General features: G+C 36.6%; 1 protein-coding gene across 3 annotated transcripts; it reads left to right on the plus strand.

Annotated features, from left to right (window-relative positions):
* Positions 1-3,085: 3,085 nt before the first annotated feature.
* Positions 3,086-22,240, plus strand: LOC117426851 (endoplasmic reticulum junction formation protein lunapark-like). Of its 3 annotated transcripts, none has more exons than XM_034044976.3 (14): positions 3,086-3,183; positions 4,483-4,557; positions 6,088-6,129; positions 6,532-6,719; positions 7,224-7,282; positions 7,479-7,519; positions 10,129-10,212; positions 10,310-10,364; positions 12,195-12,407; positions 13,574-13,624; positions 14,562-14,667; positions 15,136-15,206; positions 15,563-15,724; positions 19,167-22,240. In XM_034044976.3, exons 2-14 carry the CDS (start codon positions 4,531-4,533, stop codon positions 19,331-19,333), a joined length of 1,266 nt encoding a protein of 421 aa, XP_033900867.1. In that variant the 5' UTR covers positions 3,086-3,183; positions 4,483-4,530; the 3' UTR covers positions 19,334-22,240. The 3 variants fall into 3 exon arrangements, with proteins under 3 accessions (XP_033900867.1, XP_033900869.1, XP_033900868.1); XM_034044977.3 differs by having other exon boundaries at positions 3,098-3,183; positions 4,486-4,557; XM_034044978.3 differs by lacking the exon at positions 13,574-13,624.
* Positions 22,241-22,463: the final 223 nt, after the last annotated feature.

Raw genomic sequence — 22,463 nt, forward strand, 5'->3', positions numbered from 1 at the left:
TGATGTTGAGACGGCGCAGAATGGCATGCTTTGCCAGGTTGTACTAGGCGGCTTTGGCATCGGTCATGGCCTGGTAGGCTGCCTGAGCCTCCCTGATCAGGCAGGGTCCTCGCTGGCTTGCCCAGAACTCTTTGGGCCATGACGCGGTGGTAGCCAGCCGCTCAGAAGTGACCAGGTAAGCCTCTGGGTCATCTTTTGCCGTCATTTTCTGCAACCTGGCTTTTGAGGCCATCATCACGGGTCCTGCTGGTGCTGTGGATGGTATCGCCTGCCTAACTCTCTCGATCAGTGCCGTGTACCGCTCCACACTGTCTTTCTGAGGCCTCCCGTCTGTTGTCTAGCTGCTCCAGCAGCACTAACAGTGATACATGATCCATCCTGCTTTCTGACACCATGTGTGGAAAAGTGGTTAACAGTGTGCAGGTGATCAATAAATAGACAGACAATTATAATCTAGGTGCAGTGGTGTTTAATGGTTTGTAATACAATTGTCTGATGGCATAACGGCAGTAAATAATAAACAATGTTAACAGGCAATACAGCGGCGTGTATTGCTCTGTTTAAATCCACGGTTGGTTCCCAAATAATAAACCGTCCTGTTCTTATTCACCCACACGTACCACAGACACAAACACAAACACAAGTTCACAGTGTATGCGCTAGTGCTCATTGTGAATATACAGTCCTTGGTGAAACAAAAGTGCAGTGATGCTGATCCGGTTTTAGCTGGCCTTTGGCGACAGCTCCGGATCGTGTTAGCCGTCTAAATAACAACAAACAGTATTTAATAATGACAAAACAAAACAAACACTCATGATTATCAAAGCACAGTTCTCCTTTTAGTTACCAGTTTTTAACCATTCACAAAGGAACAGATCACATCACTATTTCCCTTAAATACCATGACCCCTTGGTTAACCAGTGCACCCGCTCCTCCAATCTGCGGATGCCACATTGCTTCACAGTGCATCTAGAGTGGTGTCTGTTTGTAGCAGGGAATATGGATCCCTTTTTGTGACTTCATTTGTATACAACAACCTAGACAAAATTCACAAAGGAACAGATCACATCACTATTTCCCTTAAATACCATGACCCCTTGGTTAACCAGTGCACCCGCTCCTCCAATCTGCGGATGCCACATTGCTTCACAGTGCATCTAGAGTGGTGTCTGTTTGTAGCAGGGAATATGGATCCCTTTTTGTGACTTCATTTGTATACAACAACCTAGACAAAATGAGTGAGTGGTCAAGAACAAACAATCACGGAGCTTAAGACAAGGTTTAATGCACAACAGAGCATTTAATGTTACAAACACAAAAACATCAAATATACCCAAATGGCTTTAGAATTATAAACCACTGGCAGCACTTATGTCAGTGCTGGAACACTATGCAGTAATTGCTTTGGCTGGGCTCTCTGTAGCCTTTATTAACCACCTGCCCCCAAGCCTTACATAGTCCAGCCACAGGCTGTCTCTAACGTTTACCCAAAGTGACCCAATCCTGGCTAAAACCATCCCACATTTAGTGATTCATCTCTTCACATCAAGCTATCCAGAAATTATGGATGGTCTTGTAGGGACCAATCTGGACATGTACTCTCCCTAATTTTTTTCAACACACTGTGGCTGTCTCCCCAGTGACCAAACACAGAAAACTGGGCTGGGTACATAACAAAAGACAAGGTCAACTATCTACAAGTAATGGCTGCTGCAGAGTTAGTATATTCATATTATAAAACAAATACAATTGTGTTTTGAGGGTAAATTTTGGACTGGATGAGTTAATTTTCTTGATTGCTTTGAGCTTATTACAGTATTTTCAATATTTACCTATTTTTCTTCAACCAAGCTTTCCATGGCCTTCCAGAATTGTATATTGTAGCAATCACAACATTTCCATAACTGGATTCTCAATTATCTCAAAGTAACTGCTGGTTATAATCTCTCTGTGGTTGGATGTCTACATGGTATACACAGCAGTGTTTCTCTAACTTCTGATATCTCTGGTCTTCAGGCAATTCAATGCACAGCTGTTATATTGACACTTCCAGGATATGTTGTACTTTTTTTTAGTGGTTCTGGTTAATTTTCCATTCCTTGTGTGGAATATGACAAACCTATATGGATTTACATGTTTTTTTTTTTGTTTGTTTGTTTTTTTACGTGTAAGAGAATTATTAACTACTGAAGCTATGTATCTAATATGAAGGCAATATGTCAAAGTGTACTGTAGCTCAAGTATATTCCCAAAAAGTCACATGACCTAAATATGCCAGCCATCTTATTTATAATGTATTTCGAAAACAAATTAATTGGGGCTGCTTCAAAAGGGTTGGCTTCCTATTTTTGAATACACAACATCAGAAAGCTCACATTAGTTCCCCTACATGTGGCAGTTGCTCACGTTTCTGTGGTTGCCCCTTGATTGTTTGTTAAAATTGTAGGCTTGGTGGTCCGGTGGTTAAAGAAAGGGGCTTGTTACCAAGAGGTTGACGGTTCAAGCTTAGCCACAGCCCCACTGTGTGTGACCCTGAGCAAGTCACTTAACCTCCTTGTGCTCTGTCCTTTGGAGTAGGTCCTATTGTAAGTGACTCTGCAGCAGCAGAGATGCATAGTTGACCCCGAAGTCTCTAGTCGCTTTAGATAAAAGCGTCTGCTAAATTAAAAATAATTAGTAGGTTAAAAACTAAAATACTTAAACACAGTTCCACAACATAACAGTGACCCAAATTCATATAGAATACTACAAGCGTAATTTAAGTGCCATTTAAACCTTGTAAAAAGTTTACCTGGCAAACTAGTACAGTAGTTTTACTATGCATTCCCCATGCTTTACCTTGCCTTCACTAAGATTTCCTTTTTTTGTTTCTAACAACTGACAATATGTTTAGTTCAATACAAATACATATGTATTTTCTAAACTCCACTTCTTGCGTAAATATCTTATTAAATCAACATTATTTTTTTCAGAAATGAAACTAACCTAGCTACCAAAGTACCAAAGCTCAACTTCTCCCTGCTTTTTCACTCTCATCATAATCAGCCTCTTCCCGTGTCACGTGACAAAGTTGCGCTGAAAAATAGTCACTGCGCGTTGGTTTATGGGATTGATGTTGTGACGTTGTCTGCTGGAGAGAGGCGTAACTGGAAGAGTTGGAGCTGGCTCAGTGAGCGGAGCAGGTAATTTGTATGAGAAATGAATCTCTTGTGTAAGAAACAACAAGTGATGTATTGGAATTATTGTAAAACCGATTGGGTGCTTATGAAAAGGAAGTTATAAAGTGGCGTTTACATTTAGTTTGCATCGCCATGGTGTGATTATCCTGGGCCTAAAATGCACGTAGTGCAGCAAAACCAGGCAGCACATAAGTTGTCTGACTTTCAAATATTGATCCTTGAACAACAACAACAAAAAAAAAGACTTTAAAATTGTATGCATTCTAATAAAAATATATTAATACCTTGAATTGCTATGTGCCACATTACGGAGGTGGGATTGCATCAGTATGCAGTTTAGACAGGTACCGGTCATCCTTTATTTAAATACAAACGCACATTTATTTGTGTATCACTTTGAATTTTTGCAAGCCTACAACAACATTTACAAAGACAATTTGCATCTACGTATTCAGCGTTGGGGAGTACAGTGTGCCGCGGTGCTAAACGTTCCAGTGTCATGATATGTGTTCGAATCGAAAACATTAAGACAATCTGTGCATTCATTGTATTGCGAGTCTAACGTTGAATGTAGTTTCTATATCTGTTAAGTATACTGTACTAAAAAGGTTCAACAACCCAATACTTATTTAAACATTTAGCACAGTGTCAGCATTGGACATAGTATGAGTGTACGATTACGCGTACAGTAAATTGTAAAACTCGAGCTGGGATAGCTGTCCCAGTATTTATTTAAAAAAAACAGTGTATTAATGTTATATAAATAATGTAACAAATAAACCCTTTCCATCTGTATTAAGTAAAATCCAACTTAAATGATTGTATTTTATCTAGGCTAAGCCAGTCTACAAACTGGTTGCATCCACAAAGTATAATGTTTTCTAAAGTATTTAACTGACGTATCATGGCTGGTTTGTTTACAGCAGCTGGGACTGCTTCAGATATAGCACTGGGAGTTAAGACCACCACATTCTGGAGCAGCATTCTGATTCCAGGTTTAGAAACTCTTAACAAAGCAGTCCTTATTACAGCTTATTTAACAAAATGTTAAAAACACACAAGTATTCTCACATAAGGCCTTTGTAACTGTTTTATGACGTTGTATCATTTTTAATTTTAACGCTAGTTTGATTTTGTGTGTACTGTATGTCCATGTAATTGTATTTACCCCCTTAATTTGTTGCCTTATGACACAGGTGCTGTTTTGTGATGTTGCTTTGAACACCATGAAAAATGTTATGTCAGATATTGTTGGTTATTTAAACATGCTGATTTCTGGGTTTTTTTTCATGAAAATGTAAGAAGTAGGTGTCTTCAAGAAACAAGTAAATAGCACTGCATGAGACAAACATGGGAGCTGTAGTCTCTAGATGGAGGGTGAGTATAGAATTATGAACTTGCATTATCCAAATCAGCATTCACATTGATCTGATTTTACAAAACTGTAACATTCTGTTTTGTGTGGCCCCTACAGCGATTTGAGCTTGACTAAGAGAAGATAAAGATGATTTTTTCAGTTTTGTAGTATCCATCAGTCTTTAATTTATCAGTTATAGATGCAGTTGTTTGGTTTTTTTGTCATCATGTAAAGAACTCCTTAAGTACAGTGCAATTTGTTGTCCCAGAGTCCTTCACAAGAAAATCCCTTTGAGATCCACCTAAGAGCACAAGAACCACCAGCTGGGTTGATCTCGACAATCGCTTTGCTCAGAGCTTGAAATAAATGAAACTCCCTTAACAACAAGTCTCTTGGGAGAAAGTTAACACCAGCCGAAAGTATTTTCTATTAGGAGGTAAAATATCTCATTGCCACACCAAAAATAGGTATGCAGTACTGCAAGAAATCCTTAAAGTAAAACTGCCTAAGGACATTTACAGTTTTCATTTCAACTACAAAAAGTCAGTAGTTCAAAATATCCAAGAGTGAGTGGTATTCATTGCCATTCCTTCAGATCTACTAGTCCCTCATTGGTTTCTCTCTACTGAGTAACTATTAATATCAGGGCAGCACACCCAGTCTGTTACTGTAAGTCCACATCCCTGTAACCAAAGATGTTTTGAAAGTGCATGTCTACATTTTAAAGGCAATGGCTTGTTTGCGTTGTAGCGCTGTACATTGAGTATCTCTGTTAAGATTGATGGGGGTGCAAAACAGATTACTTATGAGACTCGGCATCAAGTTGACAGTATGGTGTCTTTTTTGACGATGGCAGTTTATTTAACTAGCAAGATATTGGGCCTTCCTCATGTAATATAGATGATATATTTCCCTATATTTATATAGCAATTAGAGAATGCTCTTCTATTTGTTATTGCACACATCTGCATTTCAATTATTACGTTATAACCAAGGTCAACAAACACATCTTTACTGCTGATGTCACACACAATTAATGTGTCTGAGAAAGATCCACCAAAACAAAAAAAGTTTATTTACAGGTATGGGCTTCCTCAATGCTCTGAAGAATGGAGTAACTCCTAAGACATACTGCACATTAACTCTGACAGGGGAATGTGTCATTTTTCAAATAGGTAGTGTAAATAATTATAATAGTATTTCCTAAATTGAAAACAGCCCTTTTTTAAAAACAAATACATGGTCGCAAAGCTTGCGGTACTCCAAATCATTGATTCATAGGGCCCTATTCACATGGGGTTTTTTAAGTCTGTTATGATGGATTAAAAAAGTTTGAATTTTCATAAAACTGTTCCTCCCTGTGTGTCCTAAACAGTCTAAAGCGGTATGCATTCAAACACTTGTTTTGTTCCTTAAAATGTAAAAAGTTGTTTAATTCATCAAACATTTTCAGGAAAACCTTTTATAAATATGGCCCGCTAATAGTAATCTGTTAGAATGTTTTAATGTGTTTGGCCTAGAATTTACTTATTTTATTGTCCCTAAAACAGGCAAAGCCTTCCACAGTAGATGTTCTGGAATGCATTGACAAGGTACCGTTTTTATTTTGACATCTGCTATCTATGAATTTTTGTTTCTTTGTTAAATGCGAGTGTCTCTTTGTTAGGGCAGCTACAAGTGTTAAGAAACTTTTTTTATATTTTCACATACTAAAGTAAAAAAAAAAAAAAATGTGTTTCTGTTTGTAATTTTGTCTTGTCAGCCAAAAGCATTTAATTGACTTGCTATATGTTTGATACTGTTAGTCTTGTTGCTATAAAGTTTTATTAAAAAAAAAAAAAAAAAAAGATACCTTGAGTGACAGAGACACCTGCAAACTATAAAGCCAGCCGATTTGAACTTAGATTTAATATAGGATCAGATAATGTTCCCCTAAAGACATCTTTAAAGAATTCCCTTCATGTGTTACATGTTACATTGTTTTGTGTTCGCAGAACATACAGAAACTGGAAGAATTTAGGGAAACGAATCAAAGACTGTTAAAGCTATGGGTTGGAAGGCTGCTTCTGCATTCATCACTTCTCTACCTTCTTACTTGTATGATTGTGTATATATGGTATCTTCCTGAGGAATGGACTGCAAAATTAATTATGGCACTCCCATTTTTTGTGTTTCCTATACTGTAAGTAGATTTAATAAATACATTAAAGACTTTAAATGAATGTCACTAGGAAAAGTTTGCTGCAAACTGATTTCCTGTGCTTGTGAAAAGTAAACCTTTCTGTAGTGAAAAGCTGTCTTTTAAATAAATGCCATTAATAAATATGGCATCTATAAATATTGCTTGCAACACATGTCTGGAAGGAGACAGACAGTTGACTATCTGTATAACAAGCATTCTGTGTATGTTTTTGACATTGTACATAGTGGTATCATTTAACACTCTTGAGCTTCTCAAATTTTATGATGCAAACCAGATCCATTTGAGTAAATCATAATTGCACAGTTGAAAGATTCTACATTAAAATGTTTGCAATAAGAAATGCTTACAGGGCATTTATATTGTAAGAATTCACTTGCATATAAAATGTCAAATTTGGCTTAATATTAATTTCATTTTATTGAAAGTAGTTGGAGAGCCTAATAGACATGAGTGAGAACAAAACAACATTTTATGTTTTTACAGAATATGGTTCCTAAGAAAAATGCTGATTTGGATGTTCTCCAAACGAACTGAAAGAAACAGTAAGATTTCTTTTTATTGGTTTAAACGTTAACAATCATCTGTAAATAATGTGGTTAAAATGTGTTGGCCACATTTAACATGCTGAGAACTGGGCACTGTTTTTGTGTAAACAGAACTGTTGGAAAACCCCTGTTTCATTTTAAAGGTTGGGATCATAAAGATAAACTTTGTTTTTAACCTTTCATTCTTTTGTAGGCGAAAAGCTTGAAGAATTAAAAGCTCAAAAAAAGAAAATAGTAAGTATTGCAAACGCCATTTTATTTTGTGATGTGCTCCACAATTTCACGACAACTCTGGTGAATAGTGTGAGTCCTTATTGTACACAAAGTTGCATTAACAAGCATCTACATTATATAAATAGGTTAGTCATGACCAGCATGTACCACATGTGACCCTGTACGCTATTATAAGCAATGTGGCTGCTGTTTCAAGACTTTATTACCAGGAGTCAAAAATTCCACAATGCAGTGATGATGCTCTGTACCGCTGTTTATTTATAACATCCTGCCAATGGAAGCTATAATTGTATCCTGTGAAAGAGCCACTACTGTGGAGCAATAGTAAGAGTTGTGACAATGTGAGCACATTATGTAACAACTCTACCTACCAAAAAATAAGGCTTTTTCTTTACTCACAGAAGGCATGGAAATCAAATTCCTGGAAAACTCTTGTATTAGTACTTGTAAATTGGCTCTCTGGGAAAATAGCATCACTTTGAGCTGAGATTTGAAGATGTCCTCCATGCCTTTTTATTTATTTATTTAGTTTAATTAGTGGTAACCAGAAGTATCTACAAGAACAGGAATTATTTTGTATTCTATGCTTATTATTCTATTTCTGCCCTGTTGTGGAGCTAAAGCAGTAAGCATTATCTTTTTGAATGAAATTCAATGGGTTTCCATGATTTCTCAGAGCGGTGTAGAACAGGGACATGCAACCCACAGCCCATGTTAATTCCATTTCGCTTATTAATATATCCTGAATATTTTTTTTTAACTTTGACTTGCTTTTTCTAATTCTTTGCGTCAAAAGCAGCACACCATTTTAATTCGTACTGCGGAGGGCAATTGTTTCTCATCAGCTTGTCTCCAACTAATTTTATGAGTCTTCCTCTCCTTTCTTAAATGCACAAACCTGCTGCATTGAAAGAACCCATTCCCAACATCGGAGGCTTGTTGCTAGGGAAGTGATGTCACTGCCCTGTGCCTTTTGCTACATTGCTGCCTGCTACAACTGAACAACTCATCTGCTAAATTAAAAACCGCTTCAGCAAGTAGATATTTAATTTGCTTTGTATTATTGTGCAATGTGTGTGTATATGGTATAACAGTACAATTTAATGCTTTGTTTTTAATTGTTTTGTATATTTGTTTGTGTATCGTGCAGACAGTACAAAATAAAATTAACAGTAATCCTAAGGGAAATTGCCATCTATTTATCAGCTAAGGGTTAAAATCTGATTATTCTTTAGTAATGTGCGACCCTCTATACACGTTGGGTTAAACTAGTTTTCTGGATATGTGGCCTGTGATAAAAGTTTGGTTGCGCACCTTTGGTGTAGAAATATCCAAAGCTGTGATCCAAAAAAGTGCAGTTTTATAGTAGAACATTACAGCGTATAGAAATAATCTTTAACAAAATTATGAAGCATCTTACTGCTATGTAACTGTATTAAAGTGAATGCTGTATAATTGTGATAACCTATCCTTTTTAATTTGACAGGAATCTTTGCATGGTTCTCCTATGTCATAACCTCTTAAATACATTAGTATGTAACTCATTTTAAACTCTGCTTAATTTTCCTTTGAAGAATATTGCAGCTCTCCCCTCACAGTGGTGGTCTGAGACAAATGCCGAAGCAAATGAGATATAGGCTATTCCAAGTCATTACAGGAAGTTTCATAGCTCTTTCTGCCTCTATTGAGTTTTCACAGCACTTTGCAGCAAGCTAATTGCTACTGCTAATAAATAATCTAAAATCAATGCAGACAGCGGTTAATTGGCAGAGACTTTATTCCGTAAAGCACTCTGCTAATGACCTTCTTTAAATGAATAGCATTAAGTGCTATGAGGAAATAAATCCGAGAAATTGCCTGTCATTTACTGTCATGTCTAATAACTTCCAATAATTATAGCTGATGGATTTTCGCACATTCCATTATGGAAGTTGGTGCATGTAATTATTCTCCTCATTATATGTAAACAATTAGCAATATTCTAGCAATGAAGCCGTTAAACAAAATTAGCAGCCATTATGGTTTGTAGATATTTTGCTAGCTTGCAGATTCTTAATTTTTTACTACAGCATTTTCTGTATTGATATAATTGAAATCTTTAACACGGCCAAATATACAGTCTTAATGCTAATTCCATATGTACAAACATGGCAAAATTGTACTCCTTGCATTTCAACATAATTTAAGCATGGGGCAGATTTTATTAAGGACTTTACACTCAAGGAAATGTTTTGTAAATGTGGCCCAAATGTGCTCGGCTAGATTATTATTATTATTATTATTATTATTATTATTATTATTATTATTATTATTATTATTTAGCAGACGCCTTTATCCAAGGCGACTTACAGAGGCTAGGGTGTGTGGACTATGCATCAGCTGCAGAGTCACTTACAATTACGTCTCACCCGAAAGACGGAGCACAAGGAGGTTAAGTGACTTGCTCAGGGTCACACAATGAGTCAGTGGCTGAGGTGGGATTTGAACCGGGGACCTCTTGGTTACAAGCCCTTGTCTTTAACCACTGGACCACATGTAGTGGCACCAATTGCAAAACCACCATTATAACAAACAGTTCTTGTTTGTTTGTTTGTTTGTTTGTTTTTTAGCTTGAAGAAGTTATGGAAAAAGAGACCTATAAAACTGCAAAATTAATTTTGGAGAGATTTGATCCTGATTCGAAGAAGAAAAATGTAAGCCCTTTGACTGTATTTGTTCTGTGTTTTTTTTTTTTGATGAGTAGACTGTATATACACTACAAATATTTATTATTATTATTATTATTTTAAGGAACAGGAACTTGCAGCAGTGGCTGGACCACCTGTGACACCAAGGCCTGGTCAAGGTAAAAAAAAAAAAAAAAAAAAACCTTTTATGCTTTCTTTAATTTTATAGGTGAACTTTCTTTACTGAAACACTGTGCTGGATTATCTATTTATGTTATTTGCCCTTTATCCAAGGCAATTTACAGGTATTACAGGTCAATGCAGGGTTACATTGCAAGATTAATATTGAAATGCAGTAAGTGCAATAATACTAATACAATATGAAATATGCAACAAGTTAAGATTAAAACAAGTTTTATCTACAATGACATAGTAGTGCAGTAATACATTAGCTGAGGGTCCAGTAACGTGATGCTTAGTTCAGGCCTTAGTTCGTGATGCAAGTCCAGTGCATATTAAGAGTGGGGTCTTGAGGTGGTGGAAGGAAGAGACGGAGCAGTCCTGAAGTTCTCCGGTAGCTTTTTCTACCATAGAGCGGCAAGGGAAGAGAAAGAGCAGGCACAGGAGGGTGGAGAGTGGAGGGAAGGCATAACCAGTTGGCCAGTAGAGGAGCGGAGAGGGCTAAAGAGGGTGTAGGGAGACACGAGGGATTAGGGGTAGAGGTGGCAGTGTGGTGAAGAGGGGGTAGGCAAGAGCAAGGGTCTTGTATTGAATTGAATGTGAGCAGACCTAGGGTGTGAAGCAGAGGGTTAGCATGAGAGTAGCGAGGTTGGGCGAATACAAGACGATCAGCAGAATTTTGAATGAGCTGAAGGGTGCGGATAGCCGAGGCTGGGAGACCAACAAGGAGTGAGTTATCGGTCCAGTCTGGGGAGTACAAGAGCTTGGACCTGGGGTTGGGTGGAATAAGTAGTGAGAAAAGGATGAATTGAATAGTTGTTGCTAAGAAAGAAGTGGCAAGTGCTTCTCAGGGAAAAGATGTTGAGAGAAGTAGAGGGAGGGGTCAAGAGTAACACCTAGGTCTTTAGCAGAAGGAGATGGAGAAAGAGTGATAGTTAACCCTTTGTGGTTCATTTATTCAGTGCATCCCAGGCGCGTCCGGTCCAATTTATTTTCACACACGCAGTTTATTTTAGACGAGCTGTCTAAAAGTATATTTTTTCACAGTACAACAGGTTTAATAGGCACTGCATATCTACAGGACCCTCGGTACTGCATCTCCAGCCCCGCCCCACCCCTTGTTCACTGTATTTTTCACATACCTCTTCATAGTCGTGCATACGGATAAATCATCTCCTGATCACTTGTTTTATCACCAAAAAGCTCTGCAAATGTCTGCGATATTCTTTTGAGCGCTGGATGCGGAAGCAGCTATCTTGTTTGTTTATGGCCGTGTTATATCTGTGGTGCCGGGGCTATATGTATTGCTCAGATCCGGCTTCTCTCGGCTCCTATCGGTCTCACTCGGCCATTGAATAGTTCTCGGCTTTTTCCAGAGAAAAAACGACTAGAGACATGTACTTTACGTCTTTTTGATGGACCGGGCAGGGAAAATTGTAATGTCGGACCTGGTCCGACATAGGACCGCAAAGGATTAAGGGAGACTGAGATGGAGAGATCAGAGGAGACCAGATTTAGAGAGGTTCAGTTTGAGGTGGTGAAAATGTGTCCAAGTTGAAATAGCTGAGAGGCATTCTTAGATGTGGGCGTCAAAGGAGAGGAAGATCTGGGCGTCATCAGTATAAAGGTGGTAGGAGAAGCCAAATGAGGAGATGAGAGTACCTAGCGATCAGGTGTGGAGTGAGAAGAGAAGGGGTCCCAGGACAGATCCTTGCAGTACACAGAGAGAGAGAGAGAGAGAGAGAGAAAAAAAAAAAAAAAACTTGGAAGGAACGGTTAGCTGAAATCTGTAAAGTCACAGTTTGTAACTATTGATTTATTTTTCCCAGAACTTCGTCAGCGGAATGTTTCCCAAAAAAATCCTGTTCCTGCAACTCCAATAAATCCCAACCAAGGAGTTCCCCATCCTCCTGCTACACCTTCAGCGCCTTCTCCCACCTCTGCTCCTGGTGGTCCCCCAGAGCGAACCCTGGCCATGGCAGCCGCCCAGCAAAATCTCATGAGACGATCCATGAGCCCTGGTACACCAGTGCCTGGAATGGGTAAATTAAGCACATATCGTTTTGAAATACCTGTCCCATTCCTGTGTTTTTTAAAGAAAATAACTATAAACAGATTCCCATGCTGAGTTAGGTTTCAGTTGATTTACCTGTATTTACTTTGTTTTACTGTTTGAATTTTTGTTGTAACAACTAGTTAAAGGTTCTCGCTAGAACAATCCCTCTAAAATAGTTGATTCTTCAACCATTTAACTGACAGGTTTGGAACCACACTTAAGCCTTCAATAATATTCAGCAACATACTTATACAGCATTAGGTATGTGTTCTGTTTGGATAATCAGTTAATGCATTGTTTTTTCAACCTTTTCTTGGTGAACCACTTTTCTTTTTTATTTTGTGTTAGTCTGAGGGTTAGGGGCACAAATGGAGGAAAGAGCAGTAGGTTGTAGTAACTAGTAGTAAAGTCTGATCTCTTTTTTTATTTTTTTTATTTTTTTTTAAAAACACACAACAGAGAAAAAAGATACATATCTGCTCTGGGACAAGCATCCATTGGCCAAACAGCTTCTTCTCCTTCCTAACATTGCTTATGTATCTGCACTATTTAGTCATAGTATCTGAGTTTAGACTGATGATTTCTGTCTGTACTGTAGGAATGCTAAGTGGTATTGACAGCTGCATAGGCTATAGCCACTGAAGTGCGTAAGATGACATAGTGTCGACCTAAAGTAGATTAATTGATGGCTTTTGTAGCCAATCACTTGTTTTGAGGTGGGGAGGGGGGAGGGTGATAACAACCACCTAATAAGCTGGTTCATTCTTAACGCAGGAAGGGGCTTGAAAGAATTTGCTTGACTATTCCTCAGCAAGGCCCCTGTCAAATTTCAATCTCCGCACTAATCATCTTTTTGTATGTTGGAGGAGGTATTGTTTTGTTCATAGCTGTCTATCAATGCCATGCATTTCTTCAAAAAAGGATGAGCTTATTTTTTTTATAGAGCTATCAGAATGTAAGCTTTGTTTGTTTTTCATTAGACCATTTCTTTTGAAGAAAAAAAATAAATAATACAAAGTGAGGTACCACAGAGTTTCCATATGCTGGTAAATTAATAACCAGCAGGTAGTTGAGAGTTTGCCAAGCCCTGCAAAAATGACCAGTCATCTTGCGATAATTGCTCTTGATGTTTAATTATATTAATTATCGTAGGCCCTAACAGCATGAATACCCAGGTACATGATTCTGGAGTGATGTTGGTCCGTAAGTAGTAATTCAACATTCTTCTGAAACATTTTTCACTGGCATTGTGGCAACTGTTGTATGCAGTGTATTTGTCTATTCATCTGAATGCATTACATAGTATTAACATAAGTAATTCCATGTGATTTCAGGAGATTGCTCAACCAATTGTAACATTGGTAGAATTTGGCATAGCTGTGGTCAATAAGGAAACTCTTTTTTTTTCTTGTCTTCTATTTTTTTTGTGTGTGTGCCTTGTATCCAAGAGCAAGTACAATTGTGGGTTCTTGAGACGTGCGCACGATGTAATGCTTTTAAAACTTGTGTGTTTAAAATAGTTATTTCAACTGCTAATATCTCATAAGCCGTTTGAGATGCAGACTTCATATTTTCATTGTAACTGTGTAACCTTCACTTTGATCTGTGACCTAGGATGGCTGTGGTATTGGGGTTATGTGACTTGTGACTCCGGATAATAAAGCTGTAATGTTTTGAGATGTTATGTTCATACTTGGTACTAGGTTGATTTATGGCTATTGTACAGTGCAAGTTAACCCTCTCATAATGGTTTATTTACATATATCAGGCACCATTTGAGTGCATGCTAAATATGTTACTGATCTTGACATTTATCCTCTTACCAACTATGGCTGCCATATTGAAGGCAACTTACTTTCCACAGTGCACACTGTGAGTCAACATTTGGGGGGGCCACTGTATTAAATGGTTCTCTCAAAGTTCCATTCCACTAAAAATGTACTGTTTCACTGTCTCCTTGTTTTAACCTCTGGTCCTATCGGCGATACAGGTCTTTTTCCATATCCATTTTACTTCATGTTAACAAACCATTTAATCTGTTATGCCCTATGCTTGGTTCTTCTTGACAAACAGCCATTTCTAGTTTACACTAAAGCTGATTTTGTGACTCTGTTTTGTGCGTGGTGTTTTATATCTACAGGCCTGCACCCTCCTGGCCCTCCACTTGCAAGAGCTATCCTTCCACGGGAGAGAGGAGTCATGGACAGAGTTGTCGAGTTCTTAGTAGGTGACGGGCCTCAGAACAGGTAAAATGAGGCTCATTAACACTATTGCAGTTTCCTCTCAATAGTGTAAACCCACTTTTATTAGCATGCCATTAGTTTTATCCAAGTCAATTTTAATTGCTAACTTTAATGCCAGCAAATTGCGCAGTGTATTATTTATGTGCTTAGTTTCGATTTAAAAGTTTTTTTCAATGTCTTTTGGTAACAGAAAGAGGCTATGGATAAAATAGTATTTATATTGTATAATGTTGCAGTTGTAAAGAAGTTGAATGCATTTAGATTTAAAAAAACAAACATGTATTTCATATTTTTTTTGCATCCGATTTGGTTTCAGGCGGAGTGTTTGAGATCATTCAATGTATTAATTTGCCAACATATACTGATCTCTGAGTATGTTTTGAAAAGTTTGGTAGAGTTAAGAATCTGACTATTTGGTAATCTTATCTTCATTGTTTTTTTTTTTTTGTTTGTTTGTTTTTTTGTTTAAAGATATGCCCTTGTCTGTCAGCAGTGCTTTTCCCATAATGGCATGGCCTTGAAAGAGGAATTTGAATATGTCGGTAAGATTTTGAAAATCTAGTTTTGGGGTTTGCCTCTTTACATTTTTGTGTATTTTCTGTCACATTATTGATGCATTGACATACCCCAGTCAATAAAATAAAAGAATCTGCATAGACAACAGTGCTCTAGTTTAAAAAATGTCTATTGTATGGAGAAATTACTATTGATTATAGTTAAAGACAGTATGATGGCTGTGTATAAGTTTCTGTGTTTTTTATGTGTTAAGCATTAAGGTTGAGACTTTCAGTTACATATTCCAGGAGATTAAAGCAGTGTTCTTTTAAATGTACACCACAGGATGGTAGGATAGCAGAAGTATGTTATTAACCTTTTCTCTTCCAATTGTATTTTGTAGCATTTAGATGCGCATACTGCTATTTTCTAAATCCTGCTCGGAAGACTCGTCCTCAGGCCCCACGTCTCCCGGACTTTAGTTTTGAAAGGAGACCATGTACTGATTCCCAAACGTCCGGTGTGTCTGCAGAGACTGGTGTTTCTGAGAATCAACCTTCTGCTGGTATGGAACTTCAAAATAGGCAATTCAAGTAACTGTTAATCAAATATTTTGAGAATCCTGAGACTGCAACAATGTGGCGCATTTTTGTTTTAATGTATTTCAGAAATTAAGAGGTTTTAAGTTTGTGTGTGTGGGGGGTGTTGGAGTTTTGTTAAAATCGTACTATGGTCAAACCCACTTAATATGACTTTAAAGGGACGGCAGAATAAGCAGAGTTGACATTATCAGGCACTCACTAATAACCTGAGAAAATAATCATTTCTGGCTACCGTTAGTAAGACAAACCTACCAGTGCCACTATAACATCTATGTTTTTTTTCTTTTTTTTTTTTTTGCTTGCTGTGGTCAAACTGTGTGCTATTTCTTCATTTAATGTAAAGTTACAGTACATTGCCATTTATTTTAATTTATTAGCATCTGTTTCCACATATTTATCCCTACAACAAACTTAACATACAGTTCTTGCTGTATGTTCTCTGTTACTATACAGTAGTTTAATTTGATTTAGTAGCCTAAATCATGTACATGTAAAACTCTGTGTAACAGTAACGCCAAAATGCTTTAAAAAATTGCATTGATATCCCACAGCGTATGCTCCAGGACTTACAGACTGAGGGTCAATGTGGCCCCCTCTCAAAATTTTAGGGGGACATTTTCTTCAGTGAGGGGGTCAATATGTTTGATTCAGAACCAACCACCATTTCTTATTTTTGTTTGTTTTAAGTATGCCAACAGAGTTTACTGACGTTTTGTTTCTGAAGAACAAAAAATAAAACTGTAAAGCTGTAGATACAACCAAGGTGTCTCTACAATACTCACTGTCACTTTTGGGGAAAATATTGGGAAATGTGTCACAGTGATGCTGGTGTATGTATCACTGAGTACCTCTTTCTAAAAAGTTGTGTACCCCTTTATAAAAAATGTAGTCCACCACGTACCCCCATCTGAGAGTCATAATAAAATGAAAACAGAAAAAAAGTCTGTACAATAACATGATACAACAAAACACACAAGCCTTGTCGAGTGTGTGATGGAAAAAATATATATTTACTTTTGGATAAAAATAGCCCCTCAAACAGGTTTCTAGTTGTTGGAAACATCATTTTATTGTAATTACTAATTAATTAAAATCAACGAAGCCTCCGTGCTAGCCTCAGTCACTCAGAAATGACATAGGACTATTCCGTGATAGCAAATGGCAATCATGTATTTTTATTGATAATAAAATTACAGAAAAGAAGGCAAAGAAAAGTTCACTATCCACGCATCTCTACAGCTGACCTCATTACAAAAACATGTTATTGGCATTTTTAAATTCTTGGCGAGAAACATACAATACTGATGCTAATTTAAAAAAAAAAATTCTAATAGTAAAATGTTTACCTAGTATCAGTGTGATGGATGTCCCTGCTTGTTGCCACACAAATCACTGATGATGGCAGGGAAATTGGAGAGAGCTTCAGTCGCAAGACATTTTTGGCGTTTTTAATCTGCTCACCCTTTGCTAGTAATGTACTAGTATTGTGCCAACAATCCATATTTTTTCACTGGATTGAAAGCTAAAAACTCTTACTCTCACACCAGACGTAATGGCTTGTCAAATTAGACCGTGTGGCAATACTTTGGTTTCTGATTGGCCATACAGAAATGAACCAATAGTACTTGGGTTACACTAAACTTTAATCGGGTGATTGAAAAAAATAAATATTGATTTGCAGGCATGAACGCACACAGGAAATAAAATGAGTTAAAGACTAGACTTTTAGTTTTTTAAAATATATACTGTTTTTGTTTTGTTTTGTTTTTATCCCAAAGACAGACTGCAGTAACCGCCCAACTGTTTATATGACATTTAAATAACAGGGTTTATTTAAAACATAATTATTTAATATGTAAATATCTCGGGCTGAGACCCCCCCCCCCCCCCCCCCGAAAATGGAATCATCAGTACCTTTAGCAACAGATCAAAGTTCAGTTTCTCCTCATTCAGTGTCTGTCACCAAAAAAAGGTTGTCCTTTTTATAAAGATATATGCTTTGCTATCAATAAAAAGCTATATGGACTCATCTGTCACCTGCCTATTAATCAATCAACCTAAAATAACTTATTTTTTACTATTAATCTACTGCATTTTTGAAAATCCACAACAATGATACATTTTATTTCTCTACTGATGCAGCTACACTAGCAGCGGTCATGTTAATAGAATTTGGAGAATAAGAATTAGTTTACATCCACCCAGAATGATATCCAAAATTAAAAATCCTCCTAGAGAAATAAAGGGGGTGTTTTTTTTGTGTGTTGGTTTTTTTTAAATGTATTTTTTTACATTCCTAACCCTTGAAGGATGCACTGTCAAAACGTATTGTGTATTCCTGTGAAAATTATGCATTCTGATGTTTTCCATGTCCCATCAACAATATAACACTATCCCAACACATGATGCCTGTACTCGGGACCACAGAAGCTGGTATTATTTGTAGTGCCACCTTAACCTTTCCACCCCACTATAGAAATGTAAGTTTGCATTCCTTAATGTTATTATGACTTAACATTGTCAGTTACAGGTCCCTTTAGAACCCATGTTGGTGGTCTTAGTCATGTTGCCCATCATTTGGAAGTTGTATTTCTCAGTTTTGAATGTTTTTTCCACAGGAGATTTGCACAGTGGCCGAATGACTTTACAATCACCCTGTATATGCATTTTTGTGAGCTTGGTGCTCAGAGCTTACTTGTAGATTGCATATGTCCATTGGAACCAGTTGCATATAGAATATTAATTGCAGCAGCTTTGCACACTCTAGTATTAATGATCAGTGGTAAATGTTTGCATGCTGTAAATAAGATGATCATTTTGCCAATGTTTAACCCTTTAACTTCTGAAATGGATTATTTCTGATACTTCCATCTCCTTGAATCAGAATTGGTTTGTTTACAATACTGCACACTGGCCCATTTGAAACCAACAATGAAACTAATGCAAACTATCATTGTTCTGTAAAATACTCAAAAGCCTGTTTTATAGCTGTTGTGGTTGGTCTGAAATGGCTGGAGGTTAATGGCTAAATAAACCATTATAGCTTTCACTTTGTATAATTCTTATACTTGTGAATGTTTGATGATTAGTTTTAAAGGGCAAGGGCCATATAAATTTGGAAACGGTAGAAAATGTAAAACAAAATAGTGTATATTTTCAGATATGTTTGATGCTAAATTATTAGTTTTGCCATGCGTTTTCAAATCCTTTAAGACTGTGGCACTCGACACTAGTTATTTTCTGCAAATACACCCTACTGAAGTTCCATTAAAGGTGAAACAACTTTAGTTAATCTTTAACTCGTGGTCGTCACTGTAAATTTCCATCTTGTATATTTCTATCTTTTAATCTCACTTGTAGTGAATGTATAAATATAATAACTGTTGTTCACATGCTGCATTTCAGTCCCTTTGGAAGAAGCGAGACAGGAAGGTAAGCCAGTGGACACAGACACTGCAGAAAGAGATGCTCAGGCCAGTGATGAAAAACAGACTCCCCAAGTCGAGGAGCAAAAACCATTGGAGAACGCTGAAGCGGAACAGGAAGAGGTTTCCTTCATGAAAACAGAATAAAGGCCCCTGTACCTGAATCCCAACTAAAATACGCATTTATGCTTTTGACTTGTTTTAAGACTTGCATTTTTATTTATTTTTTTGTTAATGTTGCCTAGTCTCTGTCTAAACAGCCAATGTGCTCTTGTTTAAAACAGCACTGAAACTGTTTAGGCTTCAGTGTAAAATGTGTCCGTATTTTGTACACAATGTTGTCGCTGCCTAGAGTAGATTTTAAGGAGGAAGTGGAGAAAAGATTATCAGCCTGCCTTGTTACTTTAAGTTTAAAGTTTTTTTTTTTGTTTGTTTTTTGGTTTTTTTAAACGTGTTTTTTACCCGTCATAGAGAAAATGAGCTTAAAATATTAAAGAAGTTCCTTAATGGTAAGATGCATGTTGGGTGGTCAAGGGATGAATCAGCACTGTTTTTTTGTATGTTTCTTGCGGAATGTGTTTTTTATGGCGTTTACACAGAACAATTTAAAAACATTTTACTGTTGCATGTAACAATAATATAATGTGTATAGTTATCTACAGCTAGAAGTTGCCTTTTGCCAATAACTGAAGAATTCAGGTACTAAGATATTAATTAGCACAATGAGGGCAGCCTCGTGTTTACATGGTAAAGAGAATTCAACTTAGATTTGTTCAGCTTTTATTTATTCTTGAAAATAGGCAAAGTACACTGTATATATGTTACCTTTAGGTAATGTAAAACTAAAATGAAAAAGATTATTTTTTCTCATCAAGTATAATGACTACTGAGGAATCAAATTGTAGGGTAAAACTGAACAAGATTGCGCACTGCAACTTTGGTTTCTTGAACCCTGTTCTACCTGTTACCCGCTTGCCAATCAGGAGATGGTATTTTCCGTAACCGTCCTTAAATTTATTACGTGGTGGATACAAAACTACACATTTGTTTTAAGACAGTGAGCCAGATGGCCTAACCAATTCTCAAGGCAGCTGTTATTCGATTCTAATGCACATGTCATCATTGAAATAGTGAAGAAATGCTTTTGAACTATTATCTGTATTGTATCATGCATATATATTTCATCACTGCACCACCTTCCATCAATATATATATATTTTTTAATTTATTTTTTTATAAACTTTGTGCTATTCCAGGGTTGATACTTCCATCACCAACTTTCCATGCATCTGGAAAATAGTTTAATAAATTGAAATATGTTATATTTCTTCACACGTAAGTATTTAGAATGAGCTTAGAGGTTTCATTAAATGACCAGATATTGGTCTGTTGGGGGTTTTAAAAAATATGAAATACAAAACATTTGGTAACTGTCTATGTCTAGCCTTTGTAGTTACTTAAATAGATCTTACTGATGGTTTAGCATGAGGTTAATAAAAGCTACATGTTTGAATTATTTCTAGGGGGACAGGTGGACGTTTTAAAATATTTTTTGTTGATGGCAAGCTAGAAAAGTCATGCAATGGTTACAGTGATTGCAACACGTGTATATCTATAGTTAAAAATAGGATAAAACCGAATGCTGAAGGAAAACAAGTAGAAATAGTATTTGCACACCGATAGGCACATGTTGAATGTCAGGTGACAAACTGGTCAACAAGGGAGGCAATCGTCATGAAATGGTGCTCTCTTACTTTACCTTTAGGAAGAACTCATGCAGTTCATAATTTGAAAGTGCATCATGAACACATTTTACAAAGTCCTTCTCTAAAGTAGGTAACCATACAACCTCCATCCACAAACAAACACACTGATAATCAACAAATCTCCCTGTCTCCCACACGAGTTGGATAAAAGGGTTCCAAGAAGACATTTCTTGTCAATTTTCACTGCTTTTTGTTTCCTGTATTACATATCCATATCCATAATTGGTAACAAGCCTACACCTACATCATGTACAGGTATGTAGATTTAAATTGGGTACCTCTATAACAATAAAGAATCTGGTAATTTGTCATTGACTAAGTTTAATTATTTTGGAGATATTAAATTGTAATGTTTTAGATACATCTGAACAGAAATTCAAAGAATAAAAATGTGGTATGGATACATGTTTATTCTTTAGAACTGGGGTGTGTTTAAGCATGTAGGATAAATGATTTATCTTCTAGTGCATGCGTTGATGTCCACAAGGTATTACCCTGTGTCACAAAGGGATATTGTAAGCTGTTTTATTTTCATTAGTAAGGCTGTTTTAGCTTGTGATCATTTTATTTTACCTCATTGATCATTTACGACAGTGTTAGATAATAGCGCTGACATCTAACCTCATGGATCTTGATTGTTTGACCCCCTTGGCTTTTGAAAGCAAGGTGTCATTTTTTGCCTTTCAAGAAACCACGCATTCCCCCCTTCAGTTTTCACATATAGTAGGAACTGCCTAAAAAGTGACTATCAAATATTTATCTTTCAAATCTGATAATGTATGTGTACAGAAGCATGACCTTATGTACTGTGTAATGCATCAACATGACATGAACAGTAAGTGCCCCAATTGTGCAGTGCTCTGGAAGAGGTTGACCTGTGAGCTGCTTTTAAAAAAAAAGGAAAAAGAAAGAAAATCAGGTAGTTGAAGGGTGTTTTACTCTTTTCACAAATGTATTTAGTGATTGCTTTTTGAAATTCACTGCCTGTATGCATTATAATACATAATAATATTGTGTATGTCTGCAAGTATACACAAGTTATGCAGTATTTTACGTTATTATTATTATTATTATTATTATTATTATTATTATGTATATTTTTATTCATATTGTTACCTATGCAGCTTCTATCTTTACCATATCTACATAGTATATTCCAATAAATGCCAATAACTTAAATGCATATTCATTTTGTTTCATTATAGCAAGAGTTATCATCCTTAAAACATGTTTTAACCGATTATTACTTTGCACTGAGTAACATGTATGGTGTCTGTGCATTGTATTTTGCATTCTAAAATGTCATTTATGACATACTCCCAATTATATCACTACAAGGAAATGCTGGGGAATAATTTAATTTTTAAAATAATCCTGACTTCTCAGCACATCCGTACTGAAGAAAAGGTTGCCTACTTCCAGATGACTTCAAACTGCCAGTATTTATGGCATCTCATTTTTGAAAACACTTTCAGAAAATTTCAGAAGACCGCATATTTAGATTTTGAATG

Source organism: Acipenser ruthenus, chromosome 11 (genome assembly GCF_902713425.1).
Source record: "Acipenser ruthenus chromosome 11, fAciRut3.2 maternal haplotype, whole genome shotgun sequence".
In the NCBI taxonomy this organism is placed as follows: domain Eukaryota; kingdom Metazoa; phylum Chordata; class Actinopteri; order Acipenseriformes; family Acipenseridae; genus Acipenser; species Acipenser ruthenus.